At 42.9% G+C, this 23,416-nt stretch overlaps 1 protein-coding gene across 2 annotated transcripts in view; it reads right to left on the bottom strand.

The window, feature by feature from the left end:
• LOC110503906 (transcription elongation factor SPT6) overlaps positions 1 to 23,416 on the bottom strand; it is a 31,395-nt gene that overhangs the window by 1,313 nt on the left and 6,666 nt on the right. For both annotated transcript variants that reach the window (XM_021582537.2, XM_021582538.2), the window contains 25 exons: positions 23,182 to 23,327; positions 22,974 to 23,093; positions 22,600 to 22,729; positions 22,266 to 22,416; positions 21,241 to 21,395; positions 20,730 to 20,925; positions 20,297 to 20,442; positions 11,030 to 11,147; positions 10,703 to 10,779; positions 10,382 to 10,517; positions 8,378 to 8,515; positions 7,069 to 7,236; positions 6,239 to 6,366; positions 5,843 to 6,050; positions 5,512 to 5,659; positions 5,180 to 5,322; positions 4,866 to 5,006; positions 4,586 to 4,781; positions 4,068 to 4,306; positions 3,762 to 3,875; positions 3,437 to 3,561; positions 1,411 to 1,523; positions 1,212 to 1,289; positions 551 to 729; positions 233 to 456 (listed from right to left, as the gene is read on the bottom strand). In XM_021582537.2, the coding sequence (XP_021438212.1) occupies positions 233 to 456; positions 551 to 729; positions 1,212 to 1,289; positions 1,411 to 1,523; positions 3,437 to 3,561; positions 3,762 to 3,875; positions 4,068 to 4,306; positions 4,586 to 4,781; positions 4,866 to 5,006; positions 5,180 to 5,322; positions 5,512 to 5,659; positions 5,843 to 6,050; positions 6,239 to 6,366; positions 7,069 to 7,236; positions 8,378 to 8,515; positions 10,382 to 10,517; positions 10,703 to 10,779; positions 11,030 to 11,147; positions 20,297 to 20,442; positions 20,730 to 20,925; positions 21,241 to 21,395; positions 22,266 to 22,416; positions 22,600 to 22,729; positions 22,974 to 23,093; positions 23,182 to 23,327 (3,717 nt within the window). The remainder of the gene's footprint in view (positions 1 to 232; positions 457 to 550; positions 730 to 1,211; positions 1,290 to 1,410; positions 1,524 to 3,436; positions 3,562 to 3,761; positions 3,876 to 4,067; positions 4,307 to 4,585; positions 4,782 to 4,865; positions 5,007 to 5,179; positions 5,323 to 5,511; positions 5,660 to 5,842; positions 6,051 to 6,238; positions 6,367 to 7,068; positions 7,237 to 8,377; positions 8,516 to 10,381; positions 10,518 to 10,702; positions 10,780 to 11,029; positions 11,148 to 20,296; positions 20,443 to 20,729; positions 20,926 to 21,240; positions 21,396 to 22,265; positions 22,417 to 22,599; positions 22,730 to 22,973; positions 23,094 to 23,181; positions 23,328 to 23,416) is intronic.

The following is a 23,416-nucleotide window of genomic DNA, read 5'->3' as shown; positions in this document are numbered from 1 at the left end:
GCATGGAGAGAAGATAACTCACTATTTACTTACTCACTCGCAATCTAGCAGTTGTATGCTTCCTGAATAATTAGAGCTAAGTTATCTGCGGTTGGAAACTTCCATAAGAAATCCTCTCTAAGTGCCCAGCTACATACATGAACCATAGTCTCTCCATTTGAATTACCCAAATTGAAATAGTTTCTCTATTTGGATAATTCTGTCTAAGAGTTAGTTTTGAGAAGTGACTTACTTTGGTGTTGGTGTCCTGTGGTGGCGGGAAGAGGATGATGATGTTGGTGTGGAGGAGGAAGGGCGGTGTCCATGTCCTTGTGACCCGTGTGAGGACTGGGGAGTGCTGCTGGGGTATTGGGGTGTGGTGATAGTCTGCTGCTGGCTAGGGGTGGGGGTGGTGTATGAATAGCTTGGCGTCAGAAGGGGAGTAGCAATGGGCTGCTGAGCTGGTGTGGCAAACACCTAGGACAGAAAAAAGAAGGGCTCATGTTGAACAGAAACATGATTTGTGATGACATTCAGATATACAGTAAGCGTCTGTGTATTCCAAACGTACGTGATAGGCGCTGCTGCTGCCCCCCCCACCGCTGCTGTCCCCAGTGTAGCCGTACTGGCTGGATGCCCAACCGGCAGGTGTGGTGTTGGGGTTCTGGCCCTGGCCCGTTACAGCGGCAATGGCACTGAACATCTGAGAGGTCATGTTCTGAGGGAGGGCGTTCACTGCACGAGTCAGATCTGAGTGACAGAGACATAGGGCATACACAACACATGCAACTTTATACATTAGCAGAAGATTAAACAGAGAAACTGCTTCTTAAAAGTTCTTAAAATGTTGATGATTCCAACCTTAGGATGCATGAAATGATAAAAACCAATTGAGGTAACATATAGTATATTATAGCCATAGAGATCCTGGTGAGTAAGTATACACAGTAACTGACCTAGGGCCTGGACGATACCACTATCACGATACTCGTTAGTATCGTGGCAAGAAACAAAACACAAAGCTTAAGTTCTTTAGGAAAACAGCCCTGATGTTAGAAACAACATCATGTTGTCATCCAGAGTCACATGTATTTATTTTTCTAGCTATATCACACAATATTTTACATACAGCATGTTTTTAAAGGACCAAAGAGTAAGATCTGCTTTGTGTTTTCATTTTTGCCATGGAAAAAATATGGAGATACTAGGTATCATCCCGGCTCTAAACTGACCTGCAATGTTAATATTGGCTGGCGTGGCATTGACAGAGGCTGGGGTTCGTGTTCTACTGCTGCTGCTGGGAGTAATCCCTGTTGGAGAAATACCAGAAATCAGATAACAGAAGTGAATCTGTCATTAGAGCACAATTACCCTGGACTGTATGTTTAATTGTGAGGCATTTCAAAGGCAGCATTCTGTATATGCTCTGACCTGCCACTGGATCCTGGAAATGGTCTTTGAACCATCGGAAAAGTCCATTGACTGTGGGAAAAATCTGTCCTCTGTATCTGAACCCCTCAGGCGTGACAGTCACAAACTCAACCCTGCATGCCAGAGAAAAGTCATGACATTTTGATTATGACATTCTAACAATAACACTATAGTGCATTCAGAAAGTATTAAGAACCCTTGACCTTTTCCACATTTCGTTCCATTACAGCCTTATTCTAAAATGTATTAAATCGTTTTTTCCCTCCCCCTCGTCAATCTTCACATAATACCCCATAATAAAAAATTATTGCAAATGTAGAAATCCCCCTCCTTTACTCCATACTTTGTTGAAGCACCGTTGGCAGCGATTACAGCCTTGAGTCTTCTTGGGTATGACGCTACAAGCTTGGCACACCTGTATTTGGGGAGTTTCTCCCATTCTTCATGCAGATCCTCTCCAGCTCTGTCAGGTTGGATGGGGTGCGTTGCTGCACAGCTATTTTCAGGTCTCTCCAGAGATGTTCCATTGGGTTCAAGTCCGGGCTCTGGCCACTCAAGGACATTTAGAGACCCGAAGCCACTCCTGCGTTGTCTTGGATGTGTGCTTAGGGTCATTGTCCTGTTAGAAGGTGAACCTTTGCCCCAGTCTGAGGTCCTTTTAATCAAGGATCTCTCTGTACTTTGCTCCGTTCATCTTTCCATCGATCCTGACTATTCTCCCAGTCCCTGCCGCTGAAAAACAACCCCACAGCATGATGCTGCCACCACCATGTTTCACCGTAGGGATGGTGCCAGGTTTCCTCCAGACGTTACAAGTTCAATCTTGTTTTCATCAGGCCAGAGAATCTTGATTTTCATGGTCTGAGAGCCCTTTAGGTGCCTTTTGGCAAACTCCAAGCAGGCTGTCATGTGCCTTTACTGAGGAGTGGCTACGTCTGGCCACTCTACCATAAAGGCCTGATTGGTGGAGTGTTGCAGAGATGGTTGTCCATCTGGAAAGTTCTCCCATCTCCACAGAGGACCTCTGGAGCTCTGTCAGAGTGACCATCGGGTTCTTAGTCACCTCCCTGATCAAGGCCCTTCTCCCCCTATTGTTCAGTTTGACTGGGCGGTCAGCTCTACACTCTTGGTGGTCCAAACTTCTTCCATTTAAGAATGATGGAGGCCACTGTTTTCTTGGGGACCTTCGGTGCTGCAGACATTTTTTGGTACCCTTCCCCAGATCTGTGCCTTGACACAATCCTGTCTCTGAGCTCTATGGATAATTCCTTCCACCTCATGGCTTGGTTTTTGCTCTGACACGCACTGTCAACTGTGGGACCTTATATACTCCAATCAAGTTGAAGAAACATCTCAAGGATGATCAATGGAAACAGGATGCACCTGAGCTCAATTTTGAGTCTTTTGAGGGTCTGAATACTTATGTAAATAAGGTATTTCTGTTTTCACTCTGTCATTATGGGGTATTGTGTGTAGATTGATGAAGGAAAAAATATATTTTATCCATTTTAGAATAGGGCTGTAATGTAACAAAATGTGGGAAAAGGCAAGGTGTCTGAATACTTTCCTATTGAACTGTACATTATGTGACATTACAACACCACATTACTGTATTTATGAAGGTTCACTGAACAGTGATGATTACTGTGGATAATGTGACAAACCCTCCTGAGCGAGTGAGAGAGAGGTAAGTAAGAGTTAATGTTTATGTTCATGTTGTGTCATGTCTCTAAGCAAGCACCAATAATCACTCTTTCTCTTGGCAGGCAACAGCGGCAGAGACAAACAGGCGCTTCATGCTTCCCCAACTGTCCTGGCACACATTCTGTGTTTGGGTTTGGGTGGGGCAGTTCCATTTCAAACACAAGAGCTTTTCTATTTAGGGTGTCAATTGCACATGGAAAAAAAATGAAGCCAAGCGCATCTCCAGCATTTGTATTTCTATGCAAATTCATGCATCCTATGAATGGGTGTTGATTTAAATGACAAAAGCAGTGGGAGGTGTGGTTGGCAGTCCTGAGGTAACCTTGGCTTTGCGCGGGGCTGGTAACCGAGCAGAAACTTCCCTGGCAGCTCTCTACAGGCAGACACATAGTAGGGGATGAATGTAGGCTTCTCCTTCTTGCTTTTCACCAAGACCTCCTCCATTTTCTGCAATTCAAAAAACAGGGACGGCAGCTGATGATCAATTGAAGAAAATTGAAAATGTTTCTATCCCATCTGTCTCTTTGTATCTCTTATTCCCCCACTCTTTCAAACACACAAACTGGCAGATAGACTGATGCACACATAAAAACATATCCATATACAATGATACTGTGAATTGAAAGAAAGTATATCCTTGTTCCTACCTTTCGGTCTCCACCATTGCATTCTTGAAAATACTTGTGACCGAGCAGATCGCGAGCAAACGCAGCCATTGGTTGAACGTATCTGGCTGTGATTTCATCCAGATCTTCAAATTCCTGAGAAAAAGGTCACACAACCTACTAAAAAAGTGAAACACATTGGCATCGTGCCAAATGGCACCCTATTCCCTACATCGTGCACTACTTCTGTGGATTAAACAGGGAAAGGGTGCCATTTTGGATGCACATATTTTTATTCATACAGGCATATACTGCTTCATAATGAAGAAGCCTGTGAATGGAGCTGACCTCAGTGTTGATCCACAGGGTATGTCCCAGGCTGAAGGCGTTCTCCTTGCCCTCCTCTCGTACGTCAATGTGCTGGTAGATGTTATCAGCAACCTTCCAAGTAACAGTCAGGTGGTTCTCTCCCTTACTACTGGGCCTGATGATCACATCTCCCTGGTCCATGGACTCCATCATCTTCTCTGCCTGCTTGAAGTTGATGTTATGGAACGATGGGTGGGCTATCACCCTCTTAATGTAGGCTATAGGGAGTTGAAATCTGTATTTTAGAGTTTGGTATTATATTATTAGGGTTGGTTTCCCGGACACATAGCCTTGGACTAAAAAACACTTTAAATGGAGAATCTCCAAAGAACATGCATCTTATTCTAGGACAAGGCTTAATCTGTGTCCTGGAAACCGGCCCAAAAACTACTCTTACTACCATTACCACAATCAACCAATAATAAAAGATGAATCCAAAATGCCATTTATCAACTCCAGCTATGTTCTCCATCTAGAGATCTCAGACAGGTACACACTTGTTCTCTGCTGTTTCTTCTTGGCCTCCTCCTCCTGCTTCACATCCTCTGTCTCAGTGTCAAAGTCGTAGTAGGTGTCCTTGGGAAGCTTCCAGTCGTTGTTCTTATCCGACAGGTCTGACGTCCGACAGGTCAGATCCACACTGAGCTTCTCAATGTCAATCTTCATGATCCTGCAGTGCACTGTCATGCCCACCTACAGCAGGTTCAAGTTAATGTGTTATATGACTGTTAGTTATACTGAAATTGAGAGATATTTTGGGGGAAACTACCGTGATACCTTAACCCTTTCTTCAGGATGCTTGACCACTTTGTCACTGAGGAACTTGGTAGGGATAAAGCCGGTGACTCCATTGTCCATGCGACAGCGGACCCCAATAGCTTGGCCAGGGCAGGAGCCACTGTCAAAATGATTCCACACCTGCCAGAGAGACCAGAGGCCATGTCAGACTTTGTTGATCAAAAAGACAGTTGTGGCCAATATAAATATAGCCCCAAATAATAATCTAGGAATTTAAAACCCATAACACACCACTCTTCAGAGTAACTGTCAGTATAGATTGCAGCAGAATATGGAACATATATGATTCTCACCTCACTGAGCTCAGGAAAGTTGTCCTGCTGACAGAAAGGACACTGCCACAGACCTGTCTCATCATTCCTTATGGCCTGGTCATAACTCTCCCCCTGGGGGCGCCGGTGAGCAATGCCTGTCACCACACTGGTAATAAGTTTACCTAAAGAGGCAGGACAGGACAGGACAGACAGTGTTGAGATTCCAGTAAAGGATTTATACATGTTTTCTACTATGTCAACTTTGGGGCTGTGACTCCCTGCACCAAAATAAACCCTGGCAGTGTGCGTATTAACACATCACTTTGAAAGAGATATCAATAATGCCCTGGTTGAGAAGGAACAGTATGGACCGATGTAGAAGGTCTCTGGTGTCTCCTTGGTGAGCAGGTTGAAGATCTCCTCTGTGTTAGGTCCTCTGTAGGTGGACCTCAGGTCTTTGTACCTGCAGCTCAGCTCAGCACGGATGTCATACAGGGTGATGCCCTTGTTACCATAACCCTGTGGACACAGAGAGTCTCAAACAGTGATCACTACAATGTCCTCAGATCAGGAGGAGTATGCAAGAGTATGCAAGCTCTTCATAACCAAACCAGAGTAGGACAACGGGTGTGTTCAAAATGGCACTCTATTCCCTATATAGTGCACTACTTCAGAGACGCAGCCTACATCTCCCACACTGACCTGTCTTTCCAGCTCCTCAGCGAAGGCATCCAAGTCCAGGTCTTTGAGCCGCTCTGGGTTTTCCAGGATCTCCTCCAGTGCTCCGGCCGGGTTGGCGTCCTCCGCTGACTCATCGTACTCCAGAGCGTCCACGGCCATCTTCCTGGCCCACTCATAGGTCTCTGGGTGCACCCGTGACCCGTCCAGAACCTCAATATAGGAGTCAGTACTGCAGGTAGGGAGAGACACTTGATGTCAATGATTCAGTTATTTAGTGAATTGGCTGTGTGATGATGTCAACAAAAGTACTTTTGTCAAGTTATTCACTGTTACTATTATGAGTTGAATATGTTTTTTAGTCTCAGGTATTTTCTGCACTATTGGATGAATGACCATGCCCAATGTTCTGAGACTGACCTATCGCCCAGAGAAGCTGTGTCAATCTTTATGAAACCAGCACAGTTGATGAAGACCTTGGGGCCCATGTGACACATGGTGACCAGCTGAGTGCGGTTCTCCAGACGAGTGTTATTTTGCTTCAGGATCTGGAAACAGAGAGGGATAAATGTACATGCAAAGGTATCTGTTCAGAAGTCAGTACAGTAGAGCAGTGGTTCCCAAACTATAGGGTTGTAATAGTAGAAGCACAAGGTGCAATTAAAAAAATTGGGAAGTGCATCATCAGTTTCTCTCTTGTCATGTCTGTCATTGCATACCTTAGAGAGCTATTTATAACTTGTCAGAAATGTCCAGTTCATCAACTAGCCCATGTCAGCTAACGTTTTTAGCTAATTTCTTTAGCTCATAGACTTTGTTGTAATGTTTGAGTCACTCAGATATCACATGAATACACATTAGGCATGGCAAAATGTATAGATTTGCATGAAAATGAGCTTTAAACCTGAAATGTTCTCTCCGCCAACAAGAGGGGTGTGAACTGTTTGTGTCATGAACAGTGCTTGCACCCATAGAAATAGACGTGGTGCGCGCGTGTGTGCAGAGGGGGGGCACGGGATGTTCCACAATGCTGGAAGGGGGCCTGAGTGAAAAAGTTTGCAGTAGAGTACTGAATTATTCTAAGATACTGTAATAATAAAAACATATAGGTACATACTGCTACTGTATATCGATAAATTCTATCTGGTAACACTTGGTATATTGTTTCTCTTATATATGTGTAGTAACACTGTAATTACATTGTATTAACATGTTGGCAATCTAGATGCCTCAAGTGATCTATGTCTCACCCTGAGCAGGTGGGATCCCTTCCTGGGCCCCAGGCCACAGACGTACTGCAACAGGCTCTGGGTGTAGGGGTGGGCCATGGCCCGGTTCACATCCACACCCACTTCATTCACCCGGTTGATGAACTCACAGTACAGAGCATTCAGCAGGTCCTCCTTCACTACATGCTCCTGTGTGGGAAGCGAACAGAGAGCAGTCAGACTCACTCTTTACAGACACATTGATTCACAGACTTTGATTCAAACCAGACTATGATTATCATGTACCATCAACTACACTTCTGCATTTGGGAGATTCCACGCCAGCATTGCCCGAAAATATTTATTTTATCACAGATTTTTGGGTGAATTCTCACATAAAAACTTAATTGGGTGGAAAGATGTTTAACACACTTTTTACATTTGTATCACAAATATTTGTTTAGAACCATTTTAAGAGCTATACCTGCCACCTGTAAGACACTATGGTCAGTGAACCATACATGTTACAGACAACATCTTGGTGTTTGGAACAATATCCTCGTCAAACACATAACATTTTAAAAGTGGGCTCTCTGCTACTTTTGAAGAAATTATCCATTTTATACATTGACATTCTAGGTCATTAACCAATCACAGCCATCCTGTAGGATTGCACATTCAGCAAGTCACCAGCAGAGGAAGTTCCCTTTCAATCCATTTTCCCATTTACTGTGTTGGCGGTGCTCATAAAATGTATCATAATTGTAACTCACTCTGGAAATGTGATGCACTTGTAGAGTATATTGTTTAAAACAATCAAATCAAAAAGGGTACTTTTGAGACATAAATATGAATAAGTTATGTGTAATAAATTCACATGTAAAATTGTATTTCAGAATGTAGCAATAGTCCATATTTTAGAGCACAATGTTAGGAGTATAATGACACCAAGATGTTGTCTGTGTCATGTATGGTTCACGGATACAGTAGGTCTAAAATGGGCCTAAAATGGCCACTTTCATGATTTTATAAAAAATGGTTTGTTACAAATCAAATCAAATTGTATTTGTCACAACAGGTGTCACAACAGGTGTAGTAGACCTTACCGTGAAATGCTTACTTACAAGCCCTCAACCAACAATGCAGTTCAAGAAAGGGGTTTCTAAAGGATCTCTGTAAACCACCTGTGTGTTTTCATCAGAGCCGCTGCTCGGTGATGATGATCTCCCACCCATGCCTGGCCAAATGGAGACAGGGGTTGCGTCCTGAATGGCACCCTAGTCACTATATAGTGCGCTACTTTTGATCAGAGTCCTATTAGGAACTGATTCTGGATGATAGTCATTAGTACCTGCAAAGGGTGCAACTTGAGGCAGAGGATGTCATCGTCACTGCTGCACACCTGAGCATACTCCACCAGGGGGTCCTGGATCTTCCTGGCCACAGACACAGCCTGTCTCAGGAGAGGGGGGTAGTCCCGGAAATCTGCCTGTGGATTGGAGAAATAGAAAAATACATAGAGTTAAGAGAAAATCTATTTACAGTGCCTTCCGAAAGTATTCGGCCCCCTTGAACTTTGCAACCTTTTGCCACATTTCAGGCTTCAAACATAAAGATATAAAACTGTATTTTTTTGTGAAGAATCAACAACAAGTGGGACACAATCATGAAGTGGAACGACATTTATTGGATATTTCTAACTTTTTTAACAAATCAAAAACTGAAAAATTGGGCGTGCAAAATTATTCAGCCCCCTTAAGTTAATACTTTTTAGTGCCACCTTTTGCTGCGATTACAGCTGTAAGTCGCTTGGGGTATGTCTCTATCAGTTTTGCACATCGAGAGACTGACATTTTTTCCCATTCCTCCTTGCAAAACAGCTCGAGCTCAGTGAGGTTGGATGGAGAGCATTTGTGAACAGCAGTTTTCAGTTCTTTCCACAGATTCTCGATTGGATTCAGGTCTGGACTTTGACTTGGCCATTCTAACACCTGGATATGTTTATTTTTGAACCATTCCATTGTAGATTTTGCTTTATGTTTTGGATCATTGTCTTGTTGGAAGACAAATCTCCGTCCCAGTCTCAGATCTTTTGCAGACTCCATCAGGTTTTCTTCCAGAATGGTCCTGTATTTGGCTCCCTCCATCTTCCCATCAATTTTAACCATCTTCCCTGTCCCTGCTGAAGAAAAGCAGGCCCAAACCATGATGCTGCCACCACCATGTTTGACAGTGGGGATGGTGTGTTCAGCTGTGTTGCTTTTACGCCAAACATAACGTTTTGCATTGTTGCCAAAAAGTTCAATTTTGGTTTCATCTGACCAGAGCACCTTCTTCCACATGTTTGGTGTGTCTCCCAGGTGGCTTGGGGCAAACTTTAAACAACACTTTTTATGGATATCTTTAAGAAATGGCTTTCTTCTTGCCACTCTTCCATAAAGGCCAGATTTGTGCAATATACGACTGATTGTTGTCCTATGGACAGAGTCTCCCACCTCAGCTGTAGATCTCTGCAGTTCATCCAGAGTGATCATGGGCCTCTTGGCTGCATCTCTGATCAGTCTTCTCCTTGTATGAGCTGAAAGTTTAGAGGGACGGCCAGGTCTTGGTAGATTTGCAGTGGTCTGATACTCCTTCCATTTCAATATTATCGCTTGCACAGTGCTCCTTGGGATGTTTAAAGCTTGGGAAATCTTTTTGTATCCAAATCCGGCTTTAAACTTCTTCACAACAGTATCTCGGACCTGCCTGGTGTGTTCCTTGTTCTTCATGATGCTCTCTACGCTTTTAACGGACCTCTGAGACTATCACAGTGCAGGTGCATTTATACGGAGACTTGATTACACACAGGTGGATTGTATTTATCTTCATTAGTCATTTAGGTCAACATTGGATCATTCAGAGATCCTCACTGAACTTCTGGAGAGAGTTTGCTGCACTGAAAGTAAAGGGGCTGAATAATTTTGCACGCCCAATTTTTCAGTTTTTGATTTGTTAAAAAAGTTTGAAATATCCAATAAATGTCGTTACACTTCATGATTGTGTCCCACTTGTTGTTGATTCTTCACAAAAAAATACAGTTTTATATCTTTATGTTTGAAGCCTGAAATGTGGCAAAAGGTCGCAAAGTTCAAGGGGGCCGAATACTTTCGCAAGGCACTGTAAGTGTCACTCACTCCACAATATTAAAGTCATTGGCAATACATATTACAGATTTAAAATCGCATTGTGGACCACTCAGAGAGTTATGGGAGGTATGTAGAATACATCCAATGTAGAACAAATTGAGATGAGGAAATGTTTGTCTTGTGAGAATAAAAAATACATGTTTAGGGAAAAGAGGGCAAGACATGACCTCTGACTTCTTGCTGTTCATGTAGAGCATGGCCAGTTCATTGTCAACCAGCTCCACCCCAATGGTGGGGAAAGAGGACTCCTGCTCCAGCTCACTGGCAGTGCGTTTAATGTCCTCAATCACCATCTGGGCATCCCTGCACAAGGAGTGGAGGAAGGAACGTTAGAAATATTCAGGATAAGTCTTAAATGGCACTCAAGTAGTACACTATATAGGGAATAGGATGCAGTTTGGAATACATCCTCAGTCATGTTAGTAACCTTCTTCAAACAGCAGTCTAAGAAGGCCACAGGTGAAAGCAAGCAGGAGAGTGTTGCAAACCTGTTCTCCCCAGCTATAGCGATGATGTGAGGCTTCTTGCTGTTCAGAAACTTCTTCAGGGTTTCAATATCGTGGATCTAAAGGTATGGTAGGACAAATATTAGAACATGGACAAATATTAGTCAACGTTGGATGGTATGGTTATCTGAGCTTCGTCAAAACTCTTGCCCTGTGTCCCAAATGGACACTATTCCCTACATAGGGCACAACATTTTACCAGTATGCACTCACTACTGGAAGTCGCTTTGGATAAGAGCGTCTGCTAAATGACTAAAATGTAAATAGGGTGCCATTTAGGACGCGCCCTTGGTTTGGTTTCATAAATACCTTTTTCTCTCGTTCATCCTCCCTCCATGCGTTCCTCCTCTTCAGGAAGTAAGGAAGCCTGAGGAAATCCCCCACTTCTCCGTCACCATTCACCAGGGCGCAGAACACTGGGGTGTCTCTGCGGACAAAGAGGTTTGCAGTGAATAATAACTAAGTCATAAACATAGAAATCATATTAAATTACTAGAAACCCTCAAAGTTCCAGAATGGGGTGCAAATTACAGCCATATTGGCCAGGGAGAAATACAAACAGTGCCCAGTCTAATTCGAATGAATGGCAGTAGATTATACTTTTTTTTAAATTAAAAAATGTAATGTAAAAAAATGTCCTCCCCAATTTCATGGTATCCAATTGTTAGTAGCTACTATCTTGATACATCGCTACAACTCCCGTAGGGGCTCGGGAGAGACGAAGGTCATGCGTCCTCCGATACACAACCCAACCAAGCCGCACTGCTTCTTAACACAGCACGCATCCAACCCGGAAGCCAGCCGCACCAATGTGTCGGAGGAAACACCGTGCACCTGGCAACCTTGGATAGAGTGCACTGCGCCCGGCCCGCCACAGGGGTCACTGGTGCGTGATGAGGCAAGGATATCCCTACCGGCCAAGCCCTCCCTAACCCGGGCAACGCTATGCCAATTGTGCATCGCCCCATGGACCTCCCTACTTATGCAGTAAAATTAAAGAAATGTGATATATAAAAAATTGTGTAATAGAATTATTGTCAACATAAAATATTGTCATATACAGTATTTAGTCAGCCACCAATTGTGCAAGTTCTCCCACTTCAACTATAACAGACAAAATGAGAAAAAAATACAGAAAATCACTTTGTAGGATTTTTAATGAATTTATGAATTTATTTGCAAATTACAGTACCTGTATAAATAGCCTCTAAAATATATCCAACGCTCTAACCACTAGGCTACGCTGCCGCCCCATATTGGTGTGTGATAAATCAAAAATATCGCAGAGTGAAGTAATAGTCTATGGAATCAGTGATCATTTTATTACATTTTGGACAAGGAGGATTTTTAAAGACATATTTAAGTGTCACAAAACCGTTAGAATCAGAGGACTCAAAAAATACTGTGTAGAAAAGTTGAGGAGGGAGTGGGTAAAATTGACTGGTCACCTGTACTAGATAGTGTAGAGGTAGACAATGCCTGGGAAGCCTTTAAATGTAAATGTCCTTGATGTGGTGAATGTGACGGCTCCCATTAGACGGGCCAGGGTAAAGCAGAGATCTAGCCCTTGGTTTAATCATGAGATTCTAGAATCTATCCAAGCCAGGAATAAGGCCTTTAAGAAATGTAAGAACTCTCAAGAGCAGCATGATTTTGTCCTATATAAACGTCACAGAAATGAAGCACAGAGCAGGATGGATGAAGCACAGAGCAGGATGGATGAAGCACAGAGCAGGATGGATGAAGCTAAGAGGGGTTACTTTGCTGGGAAAATAATTGAAAACAAAAGTGACCCTAAAAAGCTTTGGAAATCATTTAAGGAACTAGGCTGTAGTAGTACTACCAAAAACAAACTAAACAGTATTGGACTGAACATCAAAGGGGAGATGGTATATGAAAAAGCAGGGGTTGCCAATGAATTCAACATTTTTTTTTACTTCTGTTGCCAGCAACCTGGTTAGCAAGCTGCCCACCAGTTCTGGTTTGTATGGAAGCAACCAAGTCAAGAAGTATTATGTTGAGTTAGGGGTTCAGCCACACTCTCTTTCTTTTGCAAAGGTAGCAACAGCCAAAATAGTCAGTATGCTGACAGAGCTTAAATGCTCCAAAGACACAGGCCTGGATAATATTCCTGCAAGGTTTCTAATAGATTCTGCTGAGCAAATTGGCCCTTGTATTACGCATATTGTTAATCTCTCTCTTGAACAAGGCACCTTTCCCAGGGACATGAAACAAGCTAAAGTTATACCTCTGTATAAGAAGGGGATAAAGTCTGACCCTGGGAATTATAGGCCTGTATCTATCCTATGTAACATCAAAGATCCTGGACAGAATTGTACATGAGCAAACGTATGAATATGTTAACAAACAGGGTCTAATGTATGATTTTCAGTCGGGTTTTAGAAAAACATACTGCACTGATTCATGTCTACTTTACTTGACTGACTTCATCAGGAAAGAGATTGATGAGGGAAATCTGTGTGGAATGGTACTGCTTGACCTACAGAAGGCCTTTGATACAGTTAACCACTGTCTCCTAATCTCCAAACTGGAGGCACTGGGGTTAAGCAGTATCCCTCTATTCTGGGTAAAGTCCTATTTATCAGGAAGTAGTAGAGGTTAATGGTTCACTGTCTCAGGCAAAACCAATGAGTTGTGGCATTCCGCAGGGGAGCGTGCTTGGGCCTTATTGTATATTAATGATATGAAAGATGCTTGTTCTTGCGGTCTTTTTCTTTATGCGGATGACTCTACACTTCTGGTGTCTCATAAAAGTAAAACTATGTTGGAGAGCATACTTAGCACAGAGCTTACTAACATTAGCAAATGGCTTGGAGATAATAAGCTATCTTTGCACTTAGGAAAAACTGAAGCAATTATTTTTGGATCCAGACCTAAATTGTATAGGTTTTCTGAAATCAGAGTGGAGTTAGGTTTTAGTAGTCAGCACCTCACCCCCTATGTTAGCTACTTGGGATGTATCCTTGATGGAAGCTTGGGAGGTGTGAGCATGGCCAATAACGTGCTAGGGAAGGTTAATACCAGGACTAAGTTTTTGGCTAGAAAGTCCAAGCTGCTTGATAAGGACTCCATGAAAGTGCTAGATACTGCCCTCATTCAATGTCATTTTGACTATGCTAGTACTTCCTGGTTTGGTGGCTTATCTAAATTTATGAAGGGGAAGCTCCAGATTAGAGGTTGACAGATTAATCGGAATGGCCAATTAATTAGGGCCGATTTCAAGTTTTCATAACAATCGGAAATCGGTATTTTTGGGTGCCGATTATTATTATTTTTTAACCTTTATTTAACTAGGCAAGTCAGTTAAGAACACATTCTTATTTTCAATGATGGCCTAGGAACGGTGGGTTAACTGCCTTGTTCAGGGGCAGAACGACAGGTTTTCACCTTGTCAGCTCGGGGGATCCAATCTTGCAACCTTACAGTTAACAAGTTCAACGCTCTAACCACCTGCCTCTCATTGCACTCCACAAGGAGCCTGCCTGTTACGCGAAGCAGTAGAAGCCAAGGTAAGTTGCTAGCTAGCATTAAACTTATCTTATAAAAAACAATCAATCAATCATAATCACTAGTTATAACTACACATGGCTGATGATATTACTAGTTTATCTAGCATGTCCTGTGTTGCATATAATCGATGCAATGCTGGGGGATGATTTAACAAAAGCGCATTTGCGAAAAAAGCACAATCGTTGGACGACTGTACCTAACCATAAACACCAATGCCTTTCTTAAAACCAATACACAGAAGTATATATTTTGAAACCTGCATATTTAGCTAAAAGAAATCCAGGTTAGCAGGCAATATTGACCAGGTGAAATTGTGTCACTTGTCTTGCGTTCATTCCACGCAGAGTCAGGGTATATGCAGCAGTTTGGGCAGCCTGGCTCATTGCAAACTAATTTGCCAGAATTGTACATAATTATGACATAACATTGAAGGTTGTGCAATGTAACAAGAATATTTAGACTTAGGGATGTCACCCGTTAGATAAAATACCGAATGGTTCCGTATTTCACTGAAATAATAAACATTTGTTTTCGAAATGATAGTTTCCGGATTCTACCATATTAATGACCAAAGGCTCGTATTTCTGTATGTTATGTTATAATTAAGTCTATGATTTGATAGAGCAGTCTGACTGAGGCAGACTAGGTAGGCAGCAGCAGGCTCGTAAGCATTCATTCAAACAGCACTTTAGTGCGATTTGCCAGCAGCTCTTTGCAAGCACAGTGCTGTTTATGACTTCAAGCCTATCAGCCTAATGGCTGGTGTAACCGATGTGAAATGGCTAGCTAGTTAGCTGGGTGCGCGCTAATAGAGTTTCAAACGTCACTCGCTCTGAAACTTGGAGTAGTTGTTCCCCTTGCTCTGCAAGGGCCGCGGCTTTTGTGGAGCGATGGGTAACGTTGCTTCGAGTGTGGCTGTTGTCGATGTGTTCCTGATTCGAGCCCAGGCAGGGGCGAGGAGAGGGACAGAAGCTATACTGTAACACTGGCAATACTATAGTGCCTATAAGAACATCCAATAGTCAAAGGTATATGAAATACAAATGGTATAGAGAGAAATAATCCTATAAATACTATATGAACTACAACCTAAAACCTCTTACCTTAGAATATTGAAGTCTCATGTTAAAAGGAACCACCAACTTTCATATGTTCTCATGTTCTGAGCAAGGAACTCAAACGTTAGCTCTTTTACATGGCACATATTGCACTTTTACTTCTCCAACACTTTGTTTTTGCATTATTTAAACCAAATTGAACATGTTTCATTATTTATTTGAGGCTAAATAGATTTTTATTGATGTATTATTTTAAGTTAAAATAAGTGTTCATTCAGTATTGTTGTAATTGTCATTATTACAAATAAATAAATGAAAAATCATCCGATTAATCTGTGTCGGCTTTTTTTGGGGTCCTCCAATAATCGGTATCGGTGTTGAAAAATCATAATCGGTCGACCTCTACTCCAGATAGCCCAGAATAAGTTGATCAGGGTAGTATTGAAGGTGAGTCCACGTACTCACATAGGCAGGAGCTGCTTTCAGGAACTAAACTGGCTGCCTGTTGAGGCTAGGGTGTCCCAGATTAGACTAGGTTTGGTTTACAGGAGTATTTATGGTCCTGCGCCCAGATATTTAAGTGATTACTTTCCTCGTGTTAGGGATGCACACAATCACAGCACCAGATCAGGTGCTGCTGATGTGTGCTTATACAGGTTCAGGAGTAATGCTGGGAAAGGTACAGTACTTTCTTGTATACTGGAGCCTCAGAATGGAATGAGTTGCCTCTGCTTTTAAAAACAACGTCCTCTCTGGGCAGCTTTAAACATAAAGTAAAACTATGTTTGATGTCTTCTGTGCCCATATGAATAACCCCTATGATGTAACTGGAATGATGAGATAGATGTTCTTCTTTTATGTTTTTGTTTTATTATTTCACTGCCATACTGTGTTCCATCTTGTATAGCCATCTTGTCTCAAGAGGACCACAATGGAAATAAGTCCCAGACTTTATTGTGTGTTATCCTCGATGATTTTATTGTATGTATGGCTTTTAAGTTTTATGTGTGCTTGTTTTTTTTTAAATGGTCAAAATAATAAACTAAACATTTTTAAAAAACTGCAATTGAAATGGATTTCTATTTGGATTTCATACAATGGACATACACAAAATAGTCCAAATTGGTGAAGTGAAATGGAAAAACTGACTTTTTTCAAAAAATTCCCCAAAATTAAAAACGTAAAAGTGGTGCGTGCATCTGTATTCACCCCCTCAGCGCCTAAATAAGATCTGGTGCAACCAATTACCTTCAGAAGTCACCCGTGTGCAATCTAAGTGTCACATGATCTGTCACATGATCTCAGTATATATACACCTGTTCTGAAAGGCCCCAGAGTCTGCAACACCACTAAGCATGGGGCACCACCAAGTAAGCAGCACCATGAAGACCAAGGAGGGACAAAGTTGTGGAGAAGTACAGATCAGGGTTGAGTTATAAGAAAATATCAGAAACTTTGAACATCCCACAGAGCACCATTAAATCCATTATTAAAAAATGGAAAGAATATGACACCACAACAAACCTGCCAAAACTCACGGACCAGGCAAGGAGGGCATTAATCAGAGAGGCAACAAAGAGACCAAAGATAACCCTGAAGGAGTTGCAAAGCTCCACAGCGGAGATTGGAGCATCTGTCCACAATGACTACTTTAAGCCGTACACCTCACAGAGCTGGGTTTTAGGGAAGAGTGGCCAGAAAAAAGCTATTGCTTAAAGAAAAAAATAAGAAAACAAGTTTGGCGTTACCTAATAGGCATGTGGGTGACGCCCCCCACATATGGAAGAAGGTACTCTGGTCAGATGAGACTAAAATTGAGCTTTTTGGCCATCAAGGAAAACGCACCTCTCATCACCCAGAGAACACCATCATCACAGTGAAGCATGGTGGTAGCAGCATCATGCTGTGGGGATGTTTTTAATCGGCAAGGACTGGGAAAATGTGAGACTGGGACGGAGGTTCACCTTCCAGCAGGAAAATTACCCTAAGCATACTTCTAAAGCAGCACTCGAGTGGTTAAAGGGAAACATTTAAATGTATTGGAATGGCCTAGTCAAAGCCCAGACCTCAATCCAATTGAGAATCTGTGGTATGACTTAAAGATTGCTGTACTCCAGCAGAACCCATCCAACTTGAAGGAGCTGGAGCAGTTTTGCCTTGAAGAATGGGCAAAAATCCCATTGGCTAGATGTGCCAAGCTTATAAAGACATAACCCAAGAGACTTGCAGCTGTAATTGCTGCAAAAAGTGGCTCTACAAAGTATTGACTGGAAAACTTTGAGTGATATTATATGATACTTGCTGCATTTAAAAGTCCTATCATCTACTGATTTCAGCCAGTGTATGGCTGTGGATTGACTGCATACATGAGGTAAAGAGGTCATTGTAACTACCAAAATAATGAAAATGCCATGGAAACACGTAGGGTGAAAGATGCCGTGGGGGTAACGGGAGTTAGCATAGCAGTCACTCAACTCTTATAAACCTGAGAAGGAACTACTTCTAAATGTTAATGCACTATATACTGTATACAAAAGCATGTGGACATCCCTTTAGTAGATTTGGCTATTTCAGCCACACTCGTTGATGACAGGTGTATAAAATCGAGCACACAGCCATGCAACCTCCATAGACAAACATTGGAAGTAGATTTCCCTATATTGAACAGCTCTGTGACTTTCAATGTGGCACCATCATAGGATGCCACCCTTCCAACAAGTCAGTTTGTAAAATTTCAGCCCTGCTAGAGCTGCCCGGGTCAACTGTAAGTCAAATCAAATCAAATCAATTGTTATTTGTCACATGCTCCAAATATAACAAACCTTATCATGAAATGCTTACTAACATGCCCTTAACCAACAATGCAGTTTTAAGAAAAATACTTTAAAAAATAAGAAATAAAAGTAACAAATAATTAAAGAGCAGCAGTAAAATAGCAATAGCGAGGTTATAAACAGGGGGTACCGGTACAGAGTCAATGTGCGAGGGCACCGGTTAGTCGGGGTAATTGAGATAATATGTACATGTAGGTAGAGTTATTAAAGTGACTATGTATAGATAATGTGCAGGCAATGCAAATAGTCTGGGTGGCCATTTGATTAGATTTTCAGGAGTCTTATGGCTTGGGAGTAGAAGCTGTTTAGAAGCCTCTTGGACCTAGACGTGGCTTTCTGGTACAGCTTGCCATGCGGTAGCAGAGAGAACAGTCTATGACTAGGGTAACTAGGGTGGCAAAAGTCTTTGAAAACCGCCTTTGACAACCGCTGGTGTCTTTGACATAGATAGAGGTCCTGGATGGCAGGAAGCTTGGCCCCAGTGATGTACTGGTCGGGTACGCACTACCCTTTGTAGTGCCTTGTGGTCGGAGGCCGAGCAGTTGTCATACCAGGCAGTGATGCAACCAGTAAGGATGCTCTCAATGTGCAGCTGTAGAACCTTTTGAGGATCTGAGGACCCATGCCAAATCTTTTCAGTCTCCTGAGGGGGAATAGGTGTTGTTGTGTTCTCTTCACGACTGTCTTGGTGTGCTTGGATCATGTTAGTTTGTTGGTGATGTGGACACCAAGGAACTTGACGCTCTCAACCTGCTCCACTACAGCCCTGTCGATGAAAATGGGGGAGTGCTCAGTCCTCCTTTCCTGCAGTCCACAATCATCTCCTTTGTCTTGATCACGTTGAGGGAGAGGTTGTTGCCCTGGTACCACACGGTCAGGTCTCTGACCTACTCTCTATAGGCTGTCTCGTCGTTGTTGGTGATCAGGCCTACCACTGTTGTGTCATCGGCAAACTTAATGATGGTGTTGGAGTCATGCCTGGCCATGCAGTCATGAGTGAACAGGGAGTACAGGAGGGGACTGAGCACGCACCCGAGGGGCCCCTGTGTTGAGGATCAGCGTGGCGGATGTGTTGTTACCTACCCTTACCACCTGGGGGCGGCCAGTCAGGAAGTCCAGGATCCAGTTGCAGAGGGAGGTGTTTAGTCCCAGGATCTTTAGCTTAGTGATGAGCTTTGAGGGCACTGTTATTGTGAAGTGGCAACAATAGCTCAGCCGCAAAGTGGTAGCTCACAGAACGGGACCGCCGAGTGCTGAAGTGAGTAAAAATCGTCTGTCCTCAGTTGCAACACTCACTACCGAGTTCCAAACTGCCTCTGGAAGCAACGTTAGCACAATAACTGTTCGTCGGGAGAGTCATGAAATGGGTTTTCATGGCCAAGCAGCTGCACATAAGCCTACGATCACCATGAGCAATGCCAAGCGTTGGCTGGAGTGGTGTAAAGCTCTCCGCCATTAGACTCTGGAGCAGTGGAAACGCGTTCTCTGGAGTGATGAATCACGCTTCACCATCTGGCAGTCCAACGGACTAATCTGGGTTTGGCGAATGCTAGGAGAACGCTACCTGCCCAAATGCATAGTGCCAACTAAAGTTTGGTGGAGGAGGAATTGTGGGCTGGATTTTACAATTATGTCCTTTGTTTGATCAGATTTGTTGAATGTGTGCCAATCCGTTGTCCTTCGATCCACCACGGTCTGTGTTCCATTGACCTCTTTACCACATCTATTGATTGAATGCAATGTTGGTATATTGGCAGTTCATTTGAAAAATTTATGGAATAATTCCTCTAAAACTTGCTGGCTAGCTTGCTAACAAACATACATTTTATCACAGCACTGGCAAACCATGGTTGAACAACTCCCTAACCAAAATGGCTGACCTTTATCCCACCATAATTAGATCCAGTCCATTCTTGTATTATAATTCCTAATTCTATGGTCACAAACACATTAAATAAATAGGTCATTCAATTTAGCTGACAGTAAAAGTGGTAAAGACAATTTACTGAAGTTAAAATCTTTATTCCCTATAAGGTGAACTATTTTTGCCAAGAGCCCAAAGAGTCTAGTCAAAAGTAGTGCACTACATAGGGAATAGGGTGCCATTTGGGACACGTCCAAAGTGAAGTCAGAGACAGTGTGCAGTAGTCTACCTGCTGGATGAGAAGGCCACTCCCAGCACGCGGATCCCTTTGCCCTGGGCCTCAGACATGAGCTCCTCGTCCTCCTCCTCCTCCACTTGTTGGTCGGGCCGATAGGGCGCCACCTTCAGCCAGTTATACAGCTTCCTGCTGCAGGCCTGAGGGGCAGGCAACCACTATCACAACACTGTAGCAGGCTCAACATACATCAGTGCTCTGTGCCACCTGCTTTGGAAAGTCGATACCGGAATAAGAAAATAAGTAATCAATACCACAGTAGCAACGACGTCACATCAACGTAATGAAAAGAAGATCTAATGAAATGTTGAGATAATAATGGAAGTTGCTGCAGAAGATTTATCCTCCTCCTTGGGTGTGTGTGTGTGTGTGTGTGTGTGTGTGTGTGTGTGTGTGTGGAGGGGGGGGGGGGGGGGGGGCGGGGTACCTTGATGATGTTCTCCTTTGCTTCTGCAATAAGTTTGTTCTTCAGCTCTTTCGCCATCTGCGGGTAAAGGAACTGTTTGAGGGAGCGCTCGATGGCCAGAGTGCGCTGTCTGTTCCACTCCTGAACCTGGTGGCTGAACTCATCTCTGTAGTAAAACTGCTTGATCTCTTCATAGTATGCCTGGTCACCTCCGTACCTGCTCAACAAACATAGTGATAGCATGGATACTTGACTGACTCAGGACAGTATACACGTAAACAGAGCACATTTTGGAACGTGTTATTACGTGTTATTAATATGTTATTACATGTTATTAATGTTATTACACATCATTAATATGTTATTACACAAAACTCAGCGGCATCGTCGCAAATGGCACCATATTCCCTACATAATGCACTACATTCGACCAGAGCGTAGTGCACTATTTAGTGAATATGCTGCCATTTGGGATGCAGACTATAATGATATTAATATGTTATTACACAATGTTATAATAACAAGACCTCACCCCTTCACTCCAATCAGGTCAATACAGACGTTAATGGTGAGCAGGCCCTCTTCCTCTGCCTGCAACATCTTGAGGAACTGGTCTCCATTCAGCTCCTTTACAGGCTTGTTTTTCAGGTATTTAAAGGAGAAGCCATAATGGGCCTCATCCACATCCTACAGGAGAGATTAGACCACATACATGTATGGTAGAGTAGTCTAATCTAGATAATGACACACTAATCTGCTAAATAACTCAAATGTAAAAATATGAATCAATGAAAAGACATAACTTGTTAAATGTGTTTTTTCTATACAATATAAACTAATCTCTTCAGAAAGTATTCATACCCCTTGACTTATTCCACATTTGGATGTGTTACAGCCTGAATTCAAAATTGATTCAATTGATTTTGTTTCTAGACTGGGCTTTGGCTGGGCCACTCAAGGACTTTCACATTCCTGTTCTGAAGCCATTCCAGCATTGTGTTGTCAATTTTGAATTCAGAATGTAACAACAAAATGTGGAATAAGTCAAGGGGTATGAATGAGGAAAGGGGATACCTAGTCAGTTGCACAACTGAATACATTCAACCAAAATGTGTCTTCCACATTTAACCCAACCCCTCTGAATCAGAGGAGCAGTTGTGTTGGGGGTTAACGGCCTTGCTCAAGGGCAGAACGGCAGATTTTTCCACCTTGCCAGATCAGGAATTCGAACAAACAACCTTGCAGTTACAGTCCAAAGTTCAAACCGCTAAGCTACCTGTCGCCTCTGAAAGTACTGTATATTCCATGAAAGACCTAAATAAACCACTAATACAACCAACAAAGAAGTGGTGGTAATTGCTGAATAGGGTTGCAGAATTGCAGTAGTTTTCCCCAAATTCCCAGGTTTTCCAGGAATTGCTGGTAGAAAGATAAAGGACTTCTTGCTTATTCACCCCTGATTGCAGGAATCTTCCAACCAAGATTTCTGGAAAACCTGGGAATTCTTAGAAAGTTACCGTGATTTTTTTAACCCTATTGCAAATAGGTGGTGTATACCTTCTTTCCCTTCTTGGTGGGTTTGATGTTGATCTTGGCTCTCTCCTGGAATGTCTGTCGGAGCACATGTCTGACTAGAGGCTCCCGAGCGATCTGCATGGCGACCATGTAGCGAGTTCCCTCCAGTACTGCCTCCGCTGTGCTAAACTGGCTGCACAGGCAGAGAGAACACACTATTAGTAGTATTGTGGAAGGTATAGGTTTGCATCTCAAATGGTGCCACAAGTTTGCATATTCACCTCTCAACACCACCCCTGTTACTGCTAAAATGGTTGGGTTATCTTTATATGAAAATGTATTCTGTATACAGTGCAAAAATGTGTTGCTGGTTAACCTGCAGATGTAGTCCTTAGCCAGCTCCATTGGCTCAGCAGGAAACTGCTCCGTCTCGTGACGCTGGTAACTGTCACGTAGGTTCTCTCCAAACTGCTCTGGAGTCAGACCAAACTTCTTGGCTAGGCCATCTGATGAGAGAACCCTTTAAACGGTGGACTCAAAAACTGTTGCAAATATAGTCGGCTCATGATACAGCAAGTGCACTTCGATTGGAAAACTCTGTTTAAGTACACTAGTCACTAGTCACATTACTTAGCAAGTTTTGTATTATAACGAGCTAACTGTACAGACCTGAAGGTGTATGGCACACACATCTGTTTGTAAAAGGTGCTGATAGTGACACCTACTGGACACACATGATAAAGAACTCACCCAGTCCTGCACCCTGGCAGATGCTGTACATATCCCTGCGAGATGCAAGCTTCAGGTCCGGCCCCTTCGGGTGCTCCTCTTCTTCCTCTTCCTCCTCCTCTACTACTTCCTGCTCATTACCTGCAAACATAATACATGATAATTATTCTGATGAGGGCAAAGATCCACTGTGCTTTCACAATCTTACAATATATAATCTAAATCGTACCATCTTCATCCACTTCTTTGATCTTCTTCAGCTTCTTCTTGCTGGACCTGGCTGCATTCTGCATCTTTGGGATATCCCGGCCATAGTACAGCAGGAAATGGTTGTAGACGTCGCCCAGTTCATCACTAGACTGGACATCCTTCAGCCTTGTCAGACAAACATAATCAGGTCAGCACTCTGATACAACAAAGATAATAAAGGTGTCATAACATGACTAGGGTCCTGTCCAGGGGGT

Source organism: Oncorhynchus mykiss, chromosome 24 (assembly GCF_013265735.2).
Source record: "Oncorhynchus mykiss isolate Arlee chromosome 24, USDA_OmykA_1.1, whole genome shotgun sequence".
NCBI classification, from domain to species: Eukaryota; Metazoa; Chordata; class Actinopteri; order Salmoniformes; family Salmonidae; genus Oncorhynchus; species Oncorhynchus mykiss.
This window is presented reverse-complemented; position numbering and strand designations above follow the sequence as displayed.